Here is a 15,622-nt window from a genome sequence, read left to right as displayed (position 1 = left end):
CCTCAAGTTCATACTGATGCCGGTATATCTTCCACTGTAGGCTTTTTTCCAGCTCTGGGACAAGTACTTGGAGCCCTGAATAAAATTAGGAGAAGGCCTGGATTATTGTATTCTCATATCTCAAGATAACCAAACCAGGGTTAAAAGAGAATCCATATGGCATTTAGTACTGGCACCTAGTAAATGATCAATAGATGATAAATAGCAAATGCCCCCAGCTCTTTTCTGCCCTGGACTGCCCTCTGTAGCACCAGCCCTAAGCCTGGAAGCAGAACTGGGGTCCTGAGCTTCAAAATAATAGGGTTCCTTCCCTGTGAGACTCCTCCTTTACTCCCTCCCCTTTCCTTCTTCAGCCACTGACCCTACCCTCTTCTTCAACCCATAGGACTGGGAGTTGCTGGTCCTGGGAAGGCTCAAGTGGGACCTGGCTGCTGTGATTGCCCATGACTTCTTGGTTCTGATTCTGCACCGGCTCTCTCTGCCCAGTGACCGGCTAGCCTTGGTCAGAAAGCATGCTCAGACCTTTTTGGCCCTCTGTGCTACAGGTAAGAGCCCTGCATACCTTTTTGCCAAATCAGGAAAATCAAGAGTTGGCAGGGTGAGGTAACCAGGAAATTTCAGTTTATGCTCCTCTCAAAATTTACTTGTAAAAATTACGTTCTCTCTGAGCCTCCCAAACTCAATATAGAAAAGCAGCAGAACTTAATCAGAGCTGTATGGAATCTTAAAGACCCCCAGTATGTAGATGAGGAAACAGAGGGCTTAGAGAGGGGAAGTGATTTGCCCAAGGTCTCAGGGTAAGTAAGTTGGGTTCAGAACCCAGGTTTCTTGACCCTAGTTGTGATTTCACACTGAGAAAGGTTTCATCCATTCCCTGGACCTTGGGAATTTGGTGTTTGCCTCACTTTGCTCTAGAAGAGGAGCCCTTCCTGCTTCCTCCCTTACTGATGTCCTGCATCACCCACTGTTGGAGTTTTCCAGCATGCCCCTGCTGTACACAGGCTGTTTGGCATCAATTGAAAGTCCACGCTTGCTGTCACACTTGTAGTCCTCCTTGTCTCATGATTCTCTCCCAAGATTACGCCTTTGCCATGTACCCGCCATCCATGATCGCAACGGGCAGCGTTGCGGCTGCGGTGCAAGGCCTGGATGCCTGCTCCATGACTGCGGAGGAGCTCACGGAAATGCTGGCAGGGATCACAGGCACTGAAGTGGTGAGTGCTGGGAAGCTGGGCAGCAGCTGGTTGTTGATGAAGCAGCATTGGCTGTTACCTGAGCCTCCAGTAGAGGGAGTCATCCATCCCCAACCTTGTCCCAACTCCTGGTTTCAGGCCCCCCAGCCTTGGGGCTCCTGTGGCTTTTTATCTCCTGCCTTGGTCTGAAGACGACCAAGTGTCTTGGGTGGGGTAAAGGGCACTGGCCCCAGGTACCCTTTTCTTGCCAAGTGGTGTGCTGGAGTGGGGGTGGGGTTTGGTATCGGATGCAGGGCTGCTCTCACACCCTCTTGCCACATCCTCTTGCCAGTTTCTGAGAATTGAAGGCTGATTCCTGGGGCTGGGCTGTGGCCTAACCTCCCCAGACTTCCCTGTGTGCTGGGAGGTGTCCTTCCCCTACACCTGCTGCCAGATTGGGGGTAGGGGTGAGGAGTGGATCGTCCTCACTGTTCCCCCATGTCCCCAGGACTGCCTGCGGGCCTGTCAGGAGCAGATCGAAACTTCGCTCAGGGACAGCCTCAGGGACTCACGGTCCAACTCCAGCCCAGCGCCCAAAGCCCCCCGGGGCTCCAGCAACGAGGGGCCCAGCCAGACCAGCACACCCACAGATGTTACAGCCGTCGACCTGTAGCCCCGGAGAGGCCCCCTCAAGTGGCCACCAAGAGCAGGGGAGGGGATACACACAGCCCCCTCCACCCCTGCTCTCCAAGAATGAACGGTGCCACATCTGAAGCCTGAGGGGGCTCCTATTCACCCCTCTCAAAGCCTAAGGGGCCAGGTCCTACCTATCCCTGCATTGTGCACTAAGGGGCCAGGCCAGCGGTGTTTGGGTGGCTGGTCAAGCTCCTCCTCCACCTCCTTCCTGTATCTGAACAGCTCCTTCCCTGACTCCAGCTAGGGGTGGTCCCGGCTTGTCAGAGACCGAATTGAAGCAGGTAAAATATAAGCACCAGCATTCCTTTTTGAGGTCCCTTTCTCTCTGGGGCTTTCATGTTCTTGGCTGCCAAAATGCCCCAGTGCCTTCTAAGGGTGTCGCCTCTTCTAGGGTTATTGCATTTGGATTGGGGTCCTTCTAAAGATGCAATTTCAGACGTTCTGATAGACATGTGAGGGGAAGCAGTCTGGACAGCTCCTCTCACCACACTTTGGAAGCATCGGCATAATCCATGCTCACAGCTGCTCCTAGAGAAGGGCCCAGGCCTTGGGCAGAAGGGCAACAACCAACAAATCCTCCTTGCTATGTTTTTCCACTCAGCTGCTCCTGTGTAATTGAGGGGGGTCAGTGCTGAAGGAAGAGGTTGTTTTAATTTATTAACTGCTTTGAGTACAACTGTGAGGAGGGTGTGGTGGGGCCCGTCTACCCCACAAGTGGTGGTGACCCTGGTGGTTGCTGTATCCCTCCCCTCTGCTACTGGCTAGAGAATCTTTGTGGCCAAGGAGCTGCTACAACCTGGGGTGGGGCCATGCCCTCCTCTCCCTTTGGCCCTCTGCCTGGAGGATGAGGCAGGGATGCCCTGGAGGTGGACGAGCCCCCCTGCCTGGAGAGGGAGGCAAGCCCTTTTGACACAGGTCTTTCTTATGGCCACAAGGTGCAGGCTGGTAGCCCAGGACCATCATGCTATCTCAATAAAGATTCTGGAATAAAATGGACCTTGGCCTCTTGGATTGGATGGTTCTGTGTGTAAAAACCTATTTATAGGATGCATAAGATAAAACCAAAACCAAACCCAGTGCCGTCGAGTCGATTCCAACTCATAGCGACCCTATAGGTGAGCTGAAATCAACGGTCCTAAGGTGGGGGGGGGGGGGGCAAGCTTTTTCTGTGAAGAGCCAGATAGTAAATATTTTAGGCTTTCCAGGTCACATGGTCTCTACCTCAAATATAGTCAGTTCTGCTAATAACATGACATATATGTTCCTAAATATCACCACTCTATGCAAAATCACACAAGAAAAATGGGGCTTGAGATGCAACACTCAAAAACTTAATCAGTGACACATTGAAAAAAAAAAGAAACTAATAAAGAACGGTAGCATTGTTTCACATGTTAAATGGTTAAACACATCAATACTACTATAAATATGGCCCTTTTGTCTTGAAAAAGAGCTTAAGTTTGTATGTGGAAGTTAGAGGGGCTGCAGCTTGTGAGTTACTCTGAAGTGAAAGGAAATCGGAAGGAAAGTTAAGAGCAGATGTGGATGGGTGTGGCTGACAGCGCAGGGAGAACTGAGGTGGCTGGTCCATGAGAGGTGTGTTTTGTGGACTCTTACTCAGCTGGGTTCATCTGGCTGCAGTTTTCTCCAACCACCTAGTGTTTCTTTTTTTTCCCCCACCTTGTGTTTCATAAGGATGAAATTGCACATAAGCTAACGTGAAATTTGTATTATGACCAAATTGTTTCCAAATATATCACCTGGGTTGGAACAAATTTGTATTTTCAAAAGCAAGTAAAGGTTATAGCAGGACTGTACTCAACTCTGCCACCATATCACAAAAGCAGCCATAGAGAACATGTAAACAAAGGGGTGCTGCTGTGCTCCAGTAAAAATTTATGGACACTGAAATCTGTATTTCATATAATTGTCATCTGTCACAAGATATGCTCTTTCTTCCCCCATCCACATCCATTTAACACTGTGAAAATTCTTAGCTCAGGGGCCATATGAAAACAGGCACTTGGCCCTAGTGTGCCAATCCTGGTCTATCTACAGTTCTCATTAGCCAAGAACCCCTGGTGCTGATCCTAGATCTAATCACTCCCAGGCCTGACTTTCCTCTCTGGCCTTTCTTGCCCCTGTATCTCCACTTTCCTTGGGGAGGGCATTTCGCATCTAGCCCCTTCAGCCACAGCTGTGACACGACCATCTTCTGAACCACCTTCTGGTTACTGGCACTCTACCAATGTAACTTATGTCAAGGGAAGGCAGAGAAGTGTGTCTTCTGGGGCTAACGGTGGATGTGGCCTGAGAAAACAAACTTACAGGATAAAGGGGGTCCTATGCAAACTGGGGAAACCCTGGTGGCATAGTGGTTAAGTGCTACGGCTGCTAACCAAAAGGTCAGCAGTTCAAATCCACCAGGCACTCCTCGGGAAACTATGGGGCAGCTCTACTCTGTCCTATAAGGGTCACTATGAGTTGGAATCGACTCCACGGCAACAGTTTTTTTTTTTTATGTAAACTGGATAAGAATCCATTCCTAAGAGGGACAGAGTACCTGCTAAAGAGGAAAAGCAAAAAAAAAAAAAAAATCCATTAAGTACACCAAACGACAGAGTATCAATAAATACCTGGCTTTCTTTCTTTCCACATCCCAGTCACTAGACACGAGAGGCCCCTGCTGGGGAGTGGAGGAGCAGGGTGTTGAGTCTCAAATCAGATTTCGGAACTGAGCAGGGACCAGGGGCTAGAATGGAAGGGGGGCCAGCCTGACCCTCAGTCTTCCCTGTCCAGTACGAGGGAGTCACAGGTGCCTGTGTAACCTCTCCCCGTCCTGATCTGAGTCTGCAGGCATAAAGGTTCACCGTCACCTTCAGCCACCAATGGGGTCCTGGTGTTCTTCCAGGACCCTTGGGGCCAGCACAGGTATGTTTCCTCAGTCCATGGTGGTGGGCACATCTTCCACATCTCGGGGGACTGTGCTCTGAAGTTCACGCCTGATCTCAGGGGACACCTGTGGATGGGGCTGCAGCCGGAGCAGTTCTAGGAGGGCTTCTTTCTGATCTGTGGCCAGGTCCGCCTTGTAGCGCTGGACCAAGGTCAGGAGGCACTGGTGCCAGAGCACGGGCAGTTCCCGCTTCTCAGTCCGGAAGCCCAGGAAGTGGAAGACCAGGGCATCTAGCACCCGGTAGGGCAGTGCGTACTTCTTGTCCAGCAGTAGTCGCAGGAAGATGCTGTTGGCGCCACTGTATTCCATTTCAGCAATTTTCAGCATGGCCGCACTGGGGGAGGGAGGAAGGGAGGTGGGATGGGCTCAGCGATGGGGGAAATGTTGGAAGAGGGATTCTGCTTCTCTCTGTGTGCTTTCTCCCTCTTCTCCTCTGCTAGCCCCTACTCTGTAGATATTCTTAGAAGGCTGTCTTAGGCCTTCTGCTCACCTACCTAATCTCATATTCTCCAGACATCTATTACCATTTCTACACGGATCCATCTCAAAGCCCTACCTCTGGCTCAGATCTCTTATCTCAGTATGCAACTAGAATATGTCCAAACATCTCAACATTTCCACCCCAACCTACTTTTCTGCCTGTGTTCCCTATTCATTCACTCATTCAACTATTCACTGAGAACCTATTACGTGCCAGGCACTGGGATCCGGTTTTCATGGAACTTCTGTTCTAGTAGGGGAATGATATCCCCACCCATTGGGGTAAACAAGCACAAACCCCAGTGCTAGTCCTCAGCCTGTCCCCCAGCTCCAAGTCCTGGTGATTCTTCTGTCTGGATGCCCACTGACCAGCCCTCCCCCGCTCACCCCAACAATACCTGGAGTGCAACACAGGGATGGAGCACTTGGTGATGATGCTACCTATGATGATGGCTTCCCGGAGGGTACAGGTACCGGACTCACACAGTGGGATCAGGATTCCTGGACAGGGTCAGAAGGGCAGTTCCTGTGTCCCCTGGGAGGAGGTACAGTACAAAGAACCCCCCACCCACTCCAGGGACAGCCACTGGAGCTTGGCCCGAGACAACCATTTCCGTATCAGGCCTACTGCTTTTAGCTGTAGGGACTAAAGGCCCTCCCCTCTTTCCCTGCCTCCTTGGCTCCCACCTTTGAACCAGGCTCCAGGCTTGAACAGGGCCTTCTTGAGTGCCATGTAGAGATGGAAATTTAGTCGTTTGTATTCGGCAATGTCATCTCGTACTCGGGGGAGCAGGACAAGGTTGAAAAAGCGCTGGGCCATGCGTTCCTTCAGGTTAGAGGCGAAAATCCTAGTTTTTTGGGGGGAGGTGGGGTGGAGAGTTTCTGTTACATGACTATCTGGAGCCTGCACTTTCAGCATCACCGGGGACGGTGCTTGTAAGTAACACACAAAATCATTCTTTCAGCGACAGGTGTGTGGGGGTATGCGCTAGCTGTATGCATGCAACCCCAGGTCAGATTAGAGGGAGGGAACTGGAAGGACGACAAGATGTACCTAAACTGGGTGAACTGTCCACCTATGGGAGAGCCAGAACTCCCTCAAAGTGATGGCTATCCAGCTACTTGCCTTCTTCTTCCTACTGTAGGTCCTCTCTGCCCTGCTGGCCAGGAGGGACCTGAGCATGCCCAGGAAGCCAGAAACTCCTGAGGCCACTCTGACATTCCAGGGGCATACCCAAGCAGTTATAAGCCTCTCCCCTTGAATCTCATTACAGGGGATTCTCAACAGAGTCCTGGCCCAAACATGGAAACAGGAAAAGCTGGGAAAATGATACAAAGAAGCACAAAAGAGAGCTCCAAGGCAAAGCTAAAATGTAACAGGAAAGGGAAAACCTTTACTTCCCACCTCCAGCCCTCTCCTGTAGACCCACCACCACCCTCACCCCGTCTACTCTACCTGGTGGCTTGGTACATGGCAGCTGCAGTCCAGGCCTCAGGCTCTGTGATGTAGAGGATCTGCTCCCAGTTGGAGAGGGCAGGGATGATCTTAAAGGCCTTGGGCAGTTTCCCACTGCGGTATTTCGATAAGACCTGGGAGCAGGGGAGGTAAGATAATAATAATCGTTAACGTATATAGTGCTTGCCATGTACCAGATGCTTGTCTAAGTGCTTTTCATACATGAACTCATTTACTCCTCACAACAACCTTCTGAGGAGTTGCTATTATTATCCTTGTTTTACAGATGAGGAAACTGAGCCCAGGGTTATGGAACTTATCCGAGGTTTCCAAGTCACTGAGTGGCAGCAGGACTCTGCGCCCATGCACTCTAGCTCTCAAGTCTGTTCTCTGCTACCGTGCTGTATTTGGCACGAGAGACATGGGCACCCACAGCCCCTGCAAAGGGTACCCTGTCATGTTCCACTTTCAGCTCTTACCTCCCGGACTCCTCTGTAGACCTCTAGGACCCTTGGGTCCAGCTGGGGCATAGGGAAGCCTGATACCTCTGACATGACTGTCTCAACCTCTGTTTGCTTCTCAGTCAGCTTCTCCATGATAATGTCAGCCAGGGTGCGCCTAGGAATTGGGGAAGTGCAGAGGGAAGGGAAGAGGAAGAGGATGCTGTAGTCAGTCCAGGAAGCTCTAGACTCCCCACAGTCCCTTGCCAGCTCTGACAAACCTGAGATCCTACTGGGTGCGGCCTCTGCTCATCTCTAGGCCTATCCACCGACCATAGAATCACTACTGAGCACAAAGGACCTAAAAGTCATTTAACTCAGGACAAAGGCAGCAGCAGGGTAGGGATTGAGAATACAGACTCTGAAGTCATAGTGCCTGGATTCAAATCCTGACTCTTCCCTATATAACCCTGGGCATTTTACGATACCTCTCAATACCTCAGTTTCGTCATCTATAAAGCAGAGATAATTACAGTACTAGAGTCCCCAGGTGGCACAAATGGTTAACATGCTCAGCTGCTAACCAAAAGGGTGGTGGGTGGAGTCCATCCAGAGGCATCTCGGAGAAAGGCCTGGCAACCTGCTTCCCAAAAATCAGCCAGTGAAAATTCGCTGTGGTTTGCAGTTCCACTCTGACACACATGGGGTCACCATGATTCTCGGAATCAACCTGACAGCAACTGGTAAAGATGGTACCTGCCTCACAGGGTTAATATAAGGATTACCGTATGTCTACTTAAATTACAGGTGCCTTCTGCAACTGTATCCTCCCCCGATGTGGCAACCTCTCCCCATGAAGCACCCAAGGCACTGCACTACCATGCCAATCCTCTTTCACATGTTGCTGTAAAGAAAATTACCATAGTGTGCTTATGAAAATACCCTTGGTGGGGGGGGGGGCACAGCTGGCAAACAAATGCAGGAGGCCTGCGTTATTTGCACAAAATACAGTAAATGCGTTAATACGTATACGTTACTTTAACTATTAGTACACAGCAACTCTGTAATAAGTTGCCTATTTCAAATATATCCATCATCCACTGCCAATCTGTTGAGGTCTGTCCAATTTCAAATTGCTACCCCTCTAGGGTGCCACACACACCTTACTTTTACACCAAGATTTCTCAAGTAGCTAGGATCACCAGGGAGAGACTATGCCACAAACTTTTCCCTATTTTGTTTTGGAAATATTACTAAAATTGATTGTATTATTCTCAGCCTCCTCAAACAGAGTACATAAAACACAATCTTAATCATTCAGAATAATTATTACATTGGGCTCTGGTAAAATGGTGTCTTCAGAAGCTGCTGAAGCGTATTTAAAACTGCACCTGTTTTCTGAGGACCTACTTAGTGTTAGGCACTTTGTTTGGACTTTCCAGATACTATCTCATAGTCTGTGCAACACCTATCAGAGGTATTTTTATGCCCCTTGCACAGATAAGGAGCTCTGGTGGTGCAGTGATTAAGAGCTTGTCTGCTAATCAAAAGGTCGGCATTCGAATTTACCAGCCGCCCCTCGGAAGCCCTGTGGGGCAGTTCTACTCTGTCGTATAGGGTTGCTATGAGTTGGAATCAACTCGACACCAAAAGGCATGGGTTCTTGTTTTTTTTATACAGACATGGGAACTGAGACTCAAGAGGGTCATAACGCACCCGAGGTCAAGTGGGGGGAAAATTCAAACCTTGGTCTTTTAGGTTCTAAAGTTCAGATACTTTATACTACACTATAATGTGCCTCCAAACTAAATGGCCTCTGCTGAGCCCACAGGGATCTGGGTGTGCTTTCTGAAGATGTCAGCTGTAGTTCCTCAAGGCTGTCAGAGTCCCTGTTTCTAGTAGCTTTCTACTTGTATTTACTGCAAGGTGGAAAGGCCTTCTGCTAAGCTTGTCAGAACTGTCTCTGAAACAGGAATTAAGAGACGCTGAGTAAGAACCTCAGAGGCTCCATGGTGGGACAAACACACAGCCCAAGTACACAGGCTTGGCTTGGTGACATCGATTTCAGCTGCTCGCATCATTCTGCGCTCTCCAATAAGCTGCCACAGCAGGTATCTTTGAGCCTCCCTGTCTTTTTGCACTGATTAGCAATGAGATGCATTAACCCAAAATAGCCTAAACAACCAAGGATGTATTCCTAAGTTAATACTACAGTCAGAATGAACTAGTGAGGGGCCATATCCTAGACTCCCTCTCCTAGGACTAAGATCCATGGGCTTAGCTGGGCTCATGGCTCAGGGGCCAGACCACAGGCAACCTAAATACCTGCATGTTTTGAAGCCAGCATTTATTATGTTGTTCGTGCTGGGTGCTGCTGAGTCAATTCCAACTCATAGTGACCCCATGTGACAAAGTAGAACTGCCCCATAAGATTTTCTTGGCCTGTAATCTTTACAAAAGTAGATTGCCAAGTCTTTCTCCCACGGAATTACTGGGTGCATTGGAATTGTCAACCTTTTGGTTAGCAGCCAAGTGCTTAACCACTATACCATAAGGGCTCCTTGCATTTATTATAAAAAAACAAACCTATTGCTGTTGAGTTGATCCTGGCTCATAGCGACCCTATAAGAAAGAGGAGAACTGCCCATATGCTTTCCAAGGCTGTAAATCTTTATAGAAGCAGAGTGCCACATCTTTCTCCTGCAGAGCAGCTGGTGAGTTCGAACCACCAATCTTTCAGTTAGCAGCCAAGTGCTTAACTACTGTGCCACAGAGCTCCTGCATTTATTATAGATGGGAATAAATCAGTGGTTCTCAACCAGGGGAGACTTTACCCCTCTCGGAGGCAGTGGTATCTCTAGGGTTGGTGTCATTCCCCATGCTAATTACTGCAATACTGTAGATAAAATACTAGAAAATCTGGCAAAATCAGCAACTATAAAACAGCACCTGAAACTAAAACAAAAGCGTGTGCTTGTAGTGTTGTTGTTGTTAGGTGCCATCACGTCGATTCCGACTCATAGCAATGCTATGTATAACAGAATGAAACACTGCCCAGTCCTGTGCCATCCTCACAATCTTTGTATGCTTAAGCCCATTGTTGCAGCCGCTGTGTCAATCCGTCTTGTTGAGAGTCTTCCTCTTCTTTGCTGACCCTCCGCCAAGCTCGGTGGCCTTCCCCAAGGACTGATCCCTCCTGACATGTCTAAAGTATGTGAGATGTAGTCTCACCATACTTGCTTCTAAGGAGCATTCTGGTTGTACTTCTTCCAAGACAGATTTGTTCTCCAATATTCTTCTCCAACACAATTAAAGGCATCAATTCTTCTTCAGTCTCCTTAATTCATCGTCCAGCTTTCATGTGCATAGGAGATGGCTGAAAATACCATTTCTTGGGTCAGGCGCACCTTAAGTCTTCAAGGTGACATCTTTGCTTTTCAACACTTTAAAGAGGTCTTTTGCAGCAGATTTGCCCAATGCAACGCATCTTTTGATTTCTTAACTGCTGCTTCCATGGGTGTTGACTATGGATCCAAGTAAAATAAAATCCTTGACAACTTAACCACGTGATTTGAAGCATCCTTGTAACTGGGTAATAATGACAGCTCTGACCAGAACACATTTGAAGGTTCAAAAAGTAAATTAGCACAGTTTTAGCCTTGTAGGTATATTGATACATGTAAGCGGGACTTAAGAAAAATTTTCATTTGTTATAACTGCAAAGATACTTTTATAAAACACAGTAAATTTCTGCTCAAACACTACACAAAAATTTTATAGACAGTCATTTTGTTGTCATCCCCTCTGACAGTGTCACCCAGTACGATCTGCACTCTCCTAGTGATGCCACTGCTCAGGGGACATTTGGCAATGTCTGGAGACATTTTTAGTTATCACAACTAGGGCGAAGTTGTTACTGGTTACCTAGTGGGTAGAGGTCAAGGATGCCGCTGAACATCCTGCGTCGCAAAGGACAGCCTCCACAACCAAGAAGTATTTAGCACAAAATACCAACAGTGCCACCAAGGTTGAAAATCTCTGGATTAAATGAAGCTCAAGAGTTTTATCCAAGGAAACTGAGCTTACCACTAAGAAAAGAACACACCAAGATCAAATGCAATGGCATGGATCACCCCAGACATAAAAAGACCGTGTAGCTGTTTCCCCGGGGAATTGGGACAGTTCTAGAACAGGTAGACAGTGGGAGGATATACACCAAGGCCAGCCATTTCCACTCAGAATGGTCCTTTGAGAATGGCCCAGTTTTGCCAAGGTGGTCCCCGTCCAAAGGTAGGGAAGCAAAAGTCTGTCAGAGTATTTGCTTCCCTCTGGGAACTTTCCACCAGGACTCGCTATCCCAAATCCCAGGCCATGCCAGTCCTACCTGACAGGAGGGTTCTTATTCATGAATAGCTCAATAGCACGCTCATCCTCCTCATCCACGACCACTTCTGCATGGTGGCCCACCCCTGTCATTGTGGCAGCCTTCTCCAGGGTGGGCCACTCCTCGTCCTCGTCATCTGATCCATCCTGTGGCACTCCTGGACCTAGAAGAGGGGAGAAGGGACAGATGAGCATGGCAAGGAGTGGGTGAGTGGTTCAGAGTCCATTTAACTTGAACAAGTATCTAGTACAGGCCTCACGTGTGCTTGTAACAGATACGCATGTGTGCAGTGAAACGGATGATGCACATATTCCCTTCCTGTCCCCAGCAGGTGCAATCTTGCTTAAGAAACAAAATGCGCACATATGAAACAATGAAACAGTGATACCAATAAATAATTGTTAACAAGACATACTCAGTTATGTAGCAAGACTGTTCTAAACTGCTCTAAACACTGTACATGTGTTACCAGTTAATCCTCCTAACCCCCAAGAAGTGTCAGATGGAGGCACTGAAGCACAGAAAAGTAGTCTGCCTAAGGCAGGTAGTCTGGGTCTAGATTTTGTATTCCTCACCACTATTCTACACACATGATAGAGCTTGATTATATGCCAAAATGAGTGGTAGACACTTTATATATCATAGGAATTTGGATGAAGAGGAGCGCCAAGGGCAGTTAGGCTCTGGATAGGCAGTTTGGGAGCTGAAGGAGGGAATTCTGGACCAGGGTAACAGCACTAGCAAAAGGACCTGGTTACAAGTGTCTGTTAGGCAGCGGCAATAAATGAGGCTAGGTGGGCAAGCTGCAGTCAGACTGTGGCGGGCCTTAAAGGCCAGGCAGTGGAGTTCATATTTCAACCAACCAACCAACCAATTTGAATAGGTGACTTTTGGAAGAGTATCCAAGGTGGGGGGAGATAAAATGCTCCATGTGAGCAGATCACTAAGAACTGTGGCAGCGTATGATGAAAGAGTGCAATAAAGATGGTGAGACATTTTGTGTCCACATGCCAACAACTCCCGAATCTGTAATTTAGGTTGATCTCCCTTCTTGGCTCCAGGCCTTAACTCCAACTGCCTTCTATATAGCCGTTCTTAGATGACGCGTGGGCACTTCAAACATCACATGTCATCAATGAACTCATTCTCTTTCCCTCCTGAGTCTGCACCACTCACTCTTTTCCACATTTCAGCAAACGGCACCACCATTCACCCAATGCCATACCACAGCCTGGGAGGCAGTCCCGCCTCATCCTGCACCCTCACCCCCAACACCCAAACAATTACCAGGTCCTACTCCACTTTGTAGAATATCTCTCAAATCCCTCACAGCCCTATCTAAACCTCGACCAGCATCATCTCTTGCCTGGGTTAATTCAAGAATCTTCTAAATGATCTCCATACTTTCAACCTTACTTCCCTCCAACTCATTCTCCACTCTGCAGCCACAATAACCTTCTAGAAATACACATTTGATTGGTCCTGCACTCAACATACTCTTCAGTAGTTTCCCATTCCCTTTAGGATAGTTTTAAATCCCAGGCATGGCCTCTAGGTCTTTTGGAGACTTGGCTCCTACCTACCTCGCCATCATTCATTAATCCATTCATTCAGCAAACCCTGAGTGCTTACTGTATGTAAGGCACAGTTCAGGGTGCTAGGAATAGATCGCTGAACAAGAGTAACACAATTTTTTGTCCTTGTACAGCTTACATTCTAATTGGAGGAGACAGGCAAGGAACAAACATAACAAGTAAAACATACTGGGTTAAAAGATGACAAGGGCTATGAAAATAAAGTTAAGAGTATAGTATACAAGTTGGAGTACAGTGGAGCAGAGGAGAGAAGGGATGGGGTGTTGCAATTTTAATTAGAGTGGTCAGGGTAGGCCTCTCTGAAAAGGTGAGTAACTGAGGAGGTGAGCCTACAGGCGTATGGGGACAGAACAGCCCAGGCAGAGAGAATAACCAGGGCAAAGGCCCTGAACTGCCATGTTTAAGCAACAATGAAGCCTATATAGGTATGATGAAGTGGACAAGGCAAAGGGGAAAATAGTATAAGAAGCCAGAACGGTAATGGGGGTGAGGGGGCTGAACAGATAGGGCTTTGAAGGCTATTGCAATCCTCTAGCTGTTGAGTTGAGAACGGACTGTGGGGGAGGGGTAAGAAATACTAATGAGGAGGCTCCTACAATAATTCAATTGCGAGATCTTGGCGGCTTGGAACAGAGTGGTAGGGTGGTGTTCCAAGGTGGTAAGAAGTGGTCTGATCTAAATACATTTTGAAGGTAGAGTCAAACATGATTTCTCGACAGACTGGGTGTGGAGACAGAGAAGGGTCCAAGGTTTCTGTCTTGAACAATGGGAAGTTATCGTGCTACAAACTGAGATGAGGAAAACAGTGGGAGGCGCAGGTTTGGGGAGGAAGGTCAGGATTTCAGTTTTAACATGTTAAATTTGAGATGTTTATTAGATCTCCTGTAGCCCTGGTAGCACAGTGGTTAAGAACTAGGCTGATAACCAAAAAGTCGGAGTTCGAATCCATCAGCTGCTCCTTGGAAACGCTATGGGGCAGTTCTGCTCTGTCTTACAGGGTCGCTGTGAGTCGGAATCTACTCCACAGCAACAGGTTTATCAGGCCTCCAGTTGGAGATGCCAAGTAGGATATAATATTGAATCTGGGTTCCACTGAAGAGATCTGGGCTGGAATGTAAGATTGGGAGTAGTCAGCAAACAGATGGTGTTCAAACCATGAAGCTTGATGACATCACCAGAGAAGTATGTGGGTTTAACAGAAGTCCAAGGACTGAGCCCTTCAATAATCAGAGGTTGGGAATAACAGAGGAGCCAGCAAAAAAGACTGAGAGGTGAAGTAGCAGTAAAACAGAAGTGTGATGTCTTAGGCGTAGCTAACCCTCAGTCATTTTACCAGTCTCAGCTAATAGGTTAATTTGGAAAGCCCTTCCTGACACCCAAGACTATGCTATTCCTTACTGGAGAAACTGTAGTTTCTTTATTATGGAATGTATTATTCTAGTTGTCTATTTAATTGTCTCTTTTCTAGACTGTTGGGTCCTGAAGTGAGACAGTGTCTACCTTGTTCATTTCTGAATCCAAACTCCTAGCACAGTGCCAGGCACGTAGTAAGCACCCCATACATATTTATGGAACAAAAAGATCATTGCTTAGGAGAACGTGGTCTAACTTTGGGGATGCCTGGGAGTAAGAGCTTAAAACTAGGAGTGGGCGTGGTGGGGCTCTGACTACTCTAAATTCGCTCCACGACTCGGCTCCTACTCCAATACCTTTGTAAGAGTGTAATATGGACTCCCTTCTTTAATTCCCAGTTATTCCTTTGCAAGTCACCTCTAAGTCGTCCATCCTCAACAAAGCTGTGTTCCTCGCACACTCTGCCCCCCACCCCCGCTCGCCCACCCGCCCGCCACCGCTCACCCAGCCGCGTGGTGCGCTCCCTCGGCGCCTTGGGCCTGTCTCCAGTCCCATGTTCAGTCTCCAGCTCCTCCTGCTGCTGCCGCGCTTGTTGCAAAATCCGTCGGGTCAGCCGGGGGCCCACATATTCTTCCTCTTCTTCTCGGGTCCTGCGGCCCCTCCGTTTTTCCCGGGCCCCCGCCCGCACTGCGTCCGCAGTCAGGATCTGCTCCGCCAGGGGCGCGTGTTTTTCCCGATCCCCAGCCCCGCGTGCCGCCTTAAATTTGGGCATTTTCCTCAAAAAAGTTAACGGGAAGATTTACACGTGGGTACCGAGGAGAGAAGCCGAGCGCGCTTGCGCAGTGAACTCTCAGTTCCCAAGAGGCAGCGCAAAGAACAGCGCGACCCCCAGCGTTCGGAGGCCAGAAGTGCCATCAGCTTCTCCCCACCTCCTAAGAGAGCTCGTGAGCCTTGGAGCTAGATACTCGAATACCTTCATTGCTGGTTCCTCTATGGGGTGGCAGTCCGAGCCGTGCTTTCGTAGCTTCATGGACCCAGGCCCTGGATGCCCAGCCAAATCTCAGTTTCCGAAGCTGCAAACCTAGGGGCGGGA

General features: G+C 48.4%; 2 protein-coding genes across 4 annotated transcripts in view; one reads left to right on the top strand and one right to left on the bottom strand.

The window, feature by feature from the left end:
• The window catches only part of CCND3 (cyclin D3), a 98,574-nt gene extending 95,697 nt beyond the window's left edge, over nt 1-2,877 (top strand). For all 3 annotated transcript variants that reach the window (XM_023545792.2, XM_003404189.4, XM_064285900.1), the window contains 3 exons: nt 386-545; nt 1,078-1,214; nt 1,681-2,877. In XM_023545792.2, the coding sequence (XP_023401560.1) occupies nt 386-545; nt 1,078-1,214; nt 1,681-1,845 (462 nt within the window). In that variant the 3' untranslated portion in view covers nt 1,846-2,877. The remainder of the gene's footprint in view (nt 1-385; nt 546-1,077; nt 1,215-1,680) is intronic.
• Nucleotides 2,878-4,493: 1,616 nt separating this feature from the next.
• BYSL (bystin like) lies at nt 4,494-15,622 on the bottom strand. The gene is made up of 7 exons (XM_010587677.2): nt 15,034-15,622; nt 11,582-11,744; nt 7,237-7,375; nt 6,758-6,891; nt 5,989-6,149; nt 5,700-5,802; nt 4,494-5,155 (listed from the first exon to the last, which is right to left on the bottom strand). Exons 1-7 carry the CDS (start codon nt 15,299-15,301, stop codon nt 4,810-4,812), a joined length of 1,314 nt encoding a protein of 437 aa, XP_010585979.2. The 5' UTR covers nt 15,302-15,622; the 3' UTR covers nt 4,494-4,809.

Source organism: Loxodonta africana, chromosome 1 (assembly GCF_030014295.1).
Source record: "Loxodonta africana isolate mLoxAfr1 chromosome 1, mLoxAfr1.hap2, whole genome shotgun sequence".
In the NCBI taxonomy this organism is placed as follows: domain Eukaryota; kingdom Metazoa; phylum Chordata; class Mammalia; order Proboscidea; family Elephantidae; genus Loxodonta; species Loxodonta africana.
The sequence above is the reverse complement of the archived record's forward strand: the minus strand, read 5'-3'. Positions and strand labels throughout refer to the sequence as shown.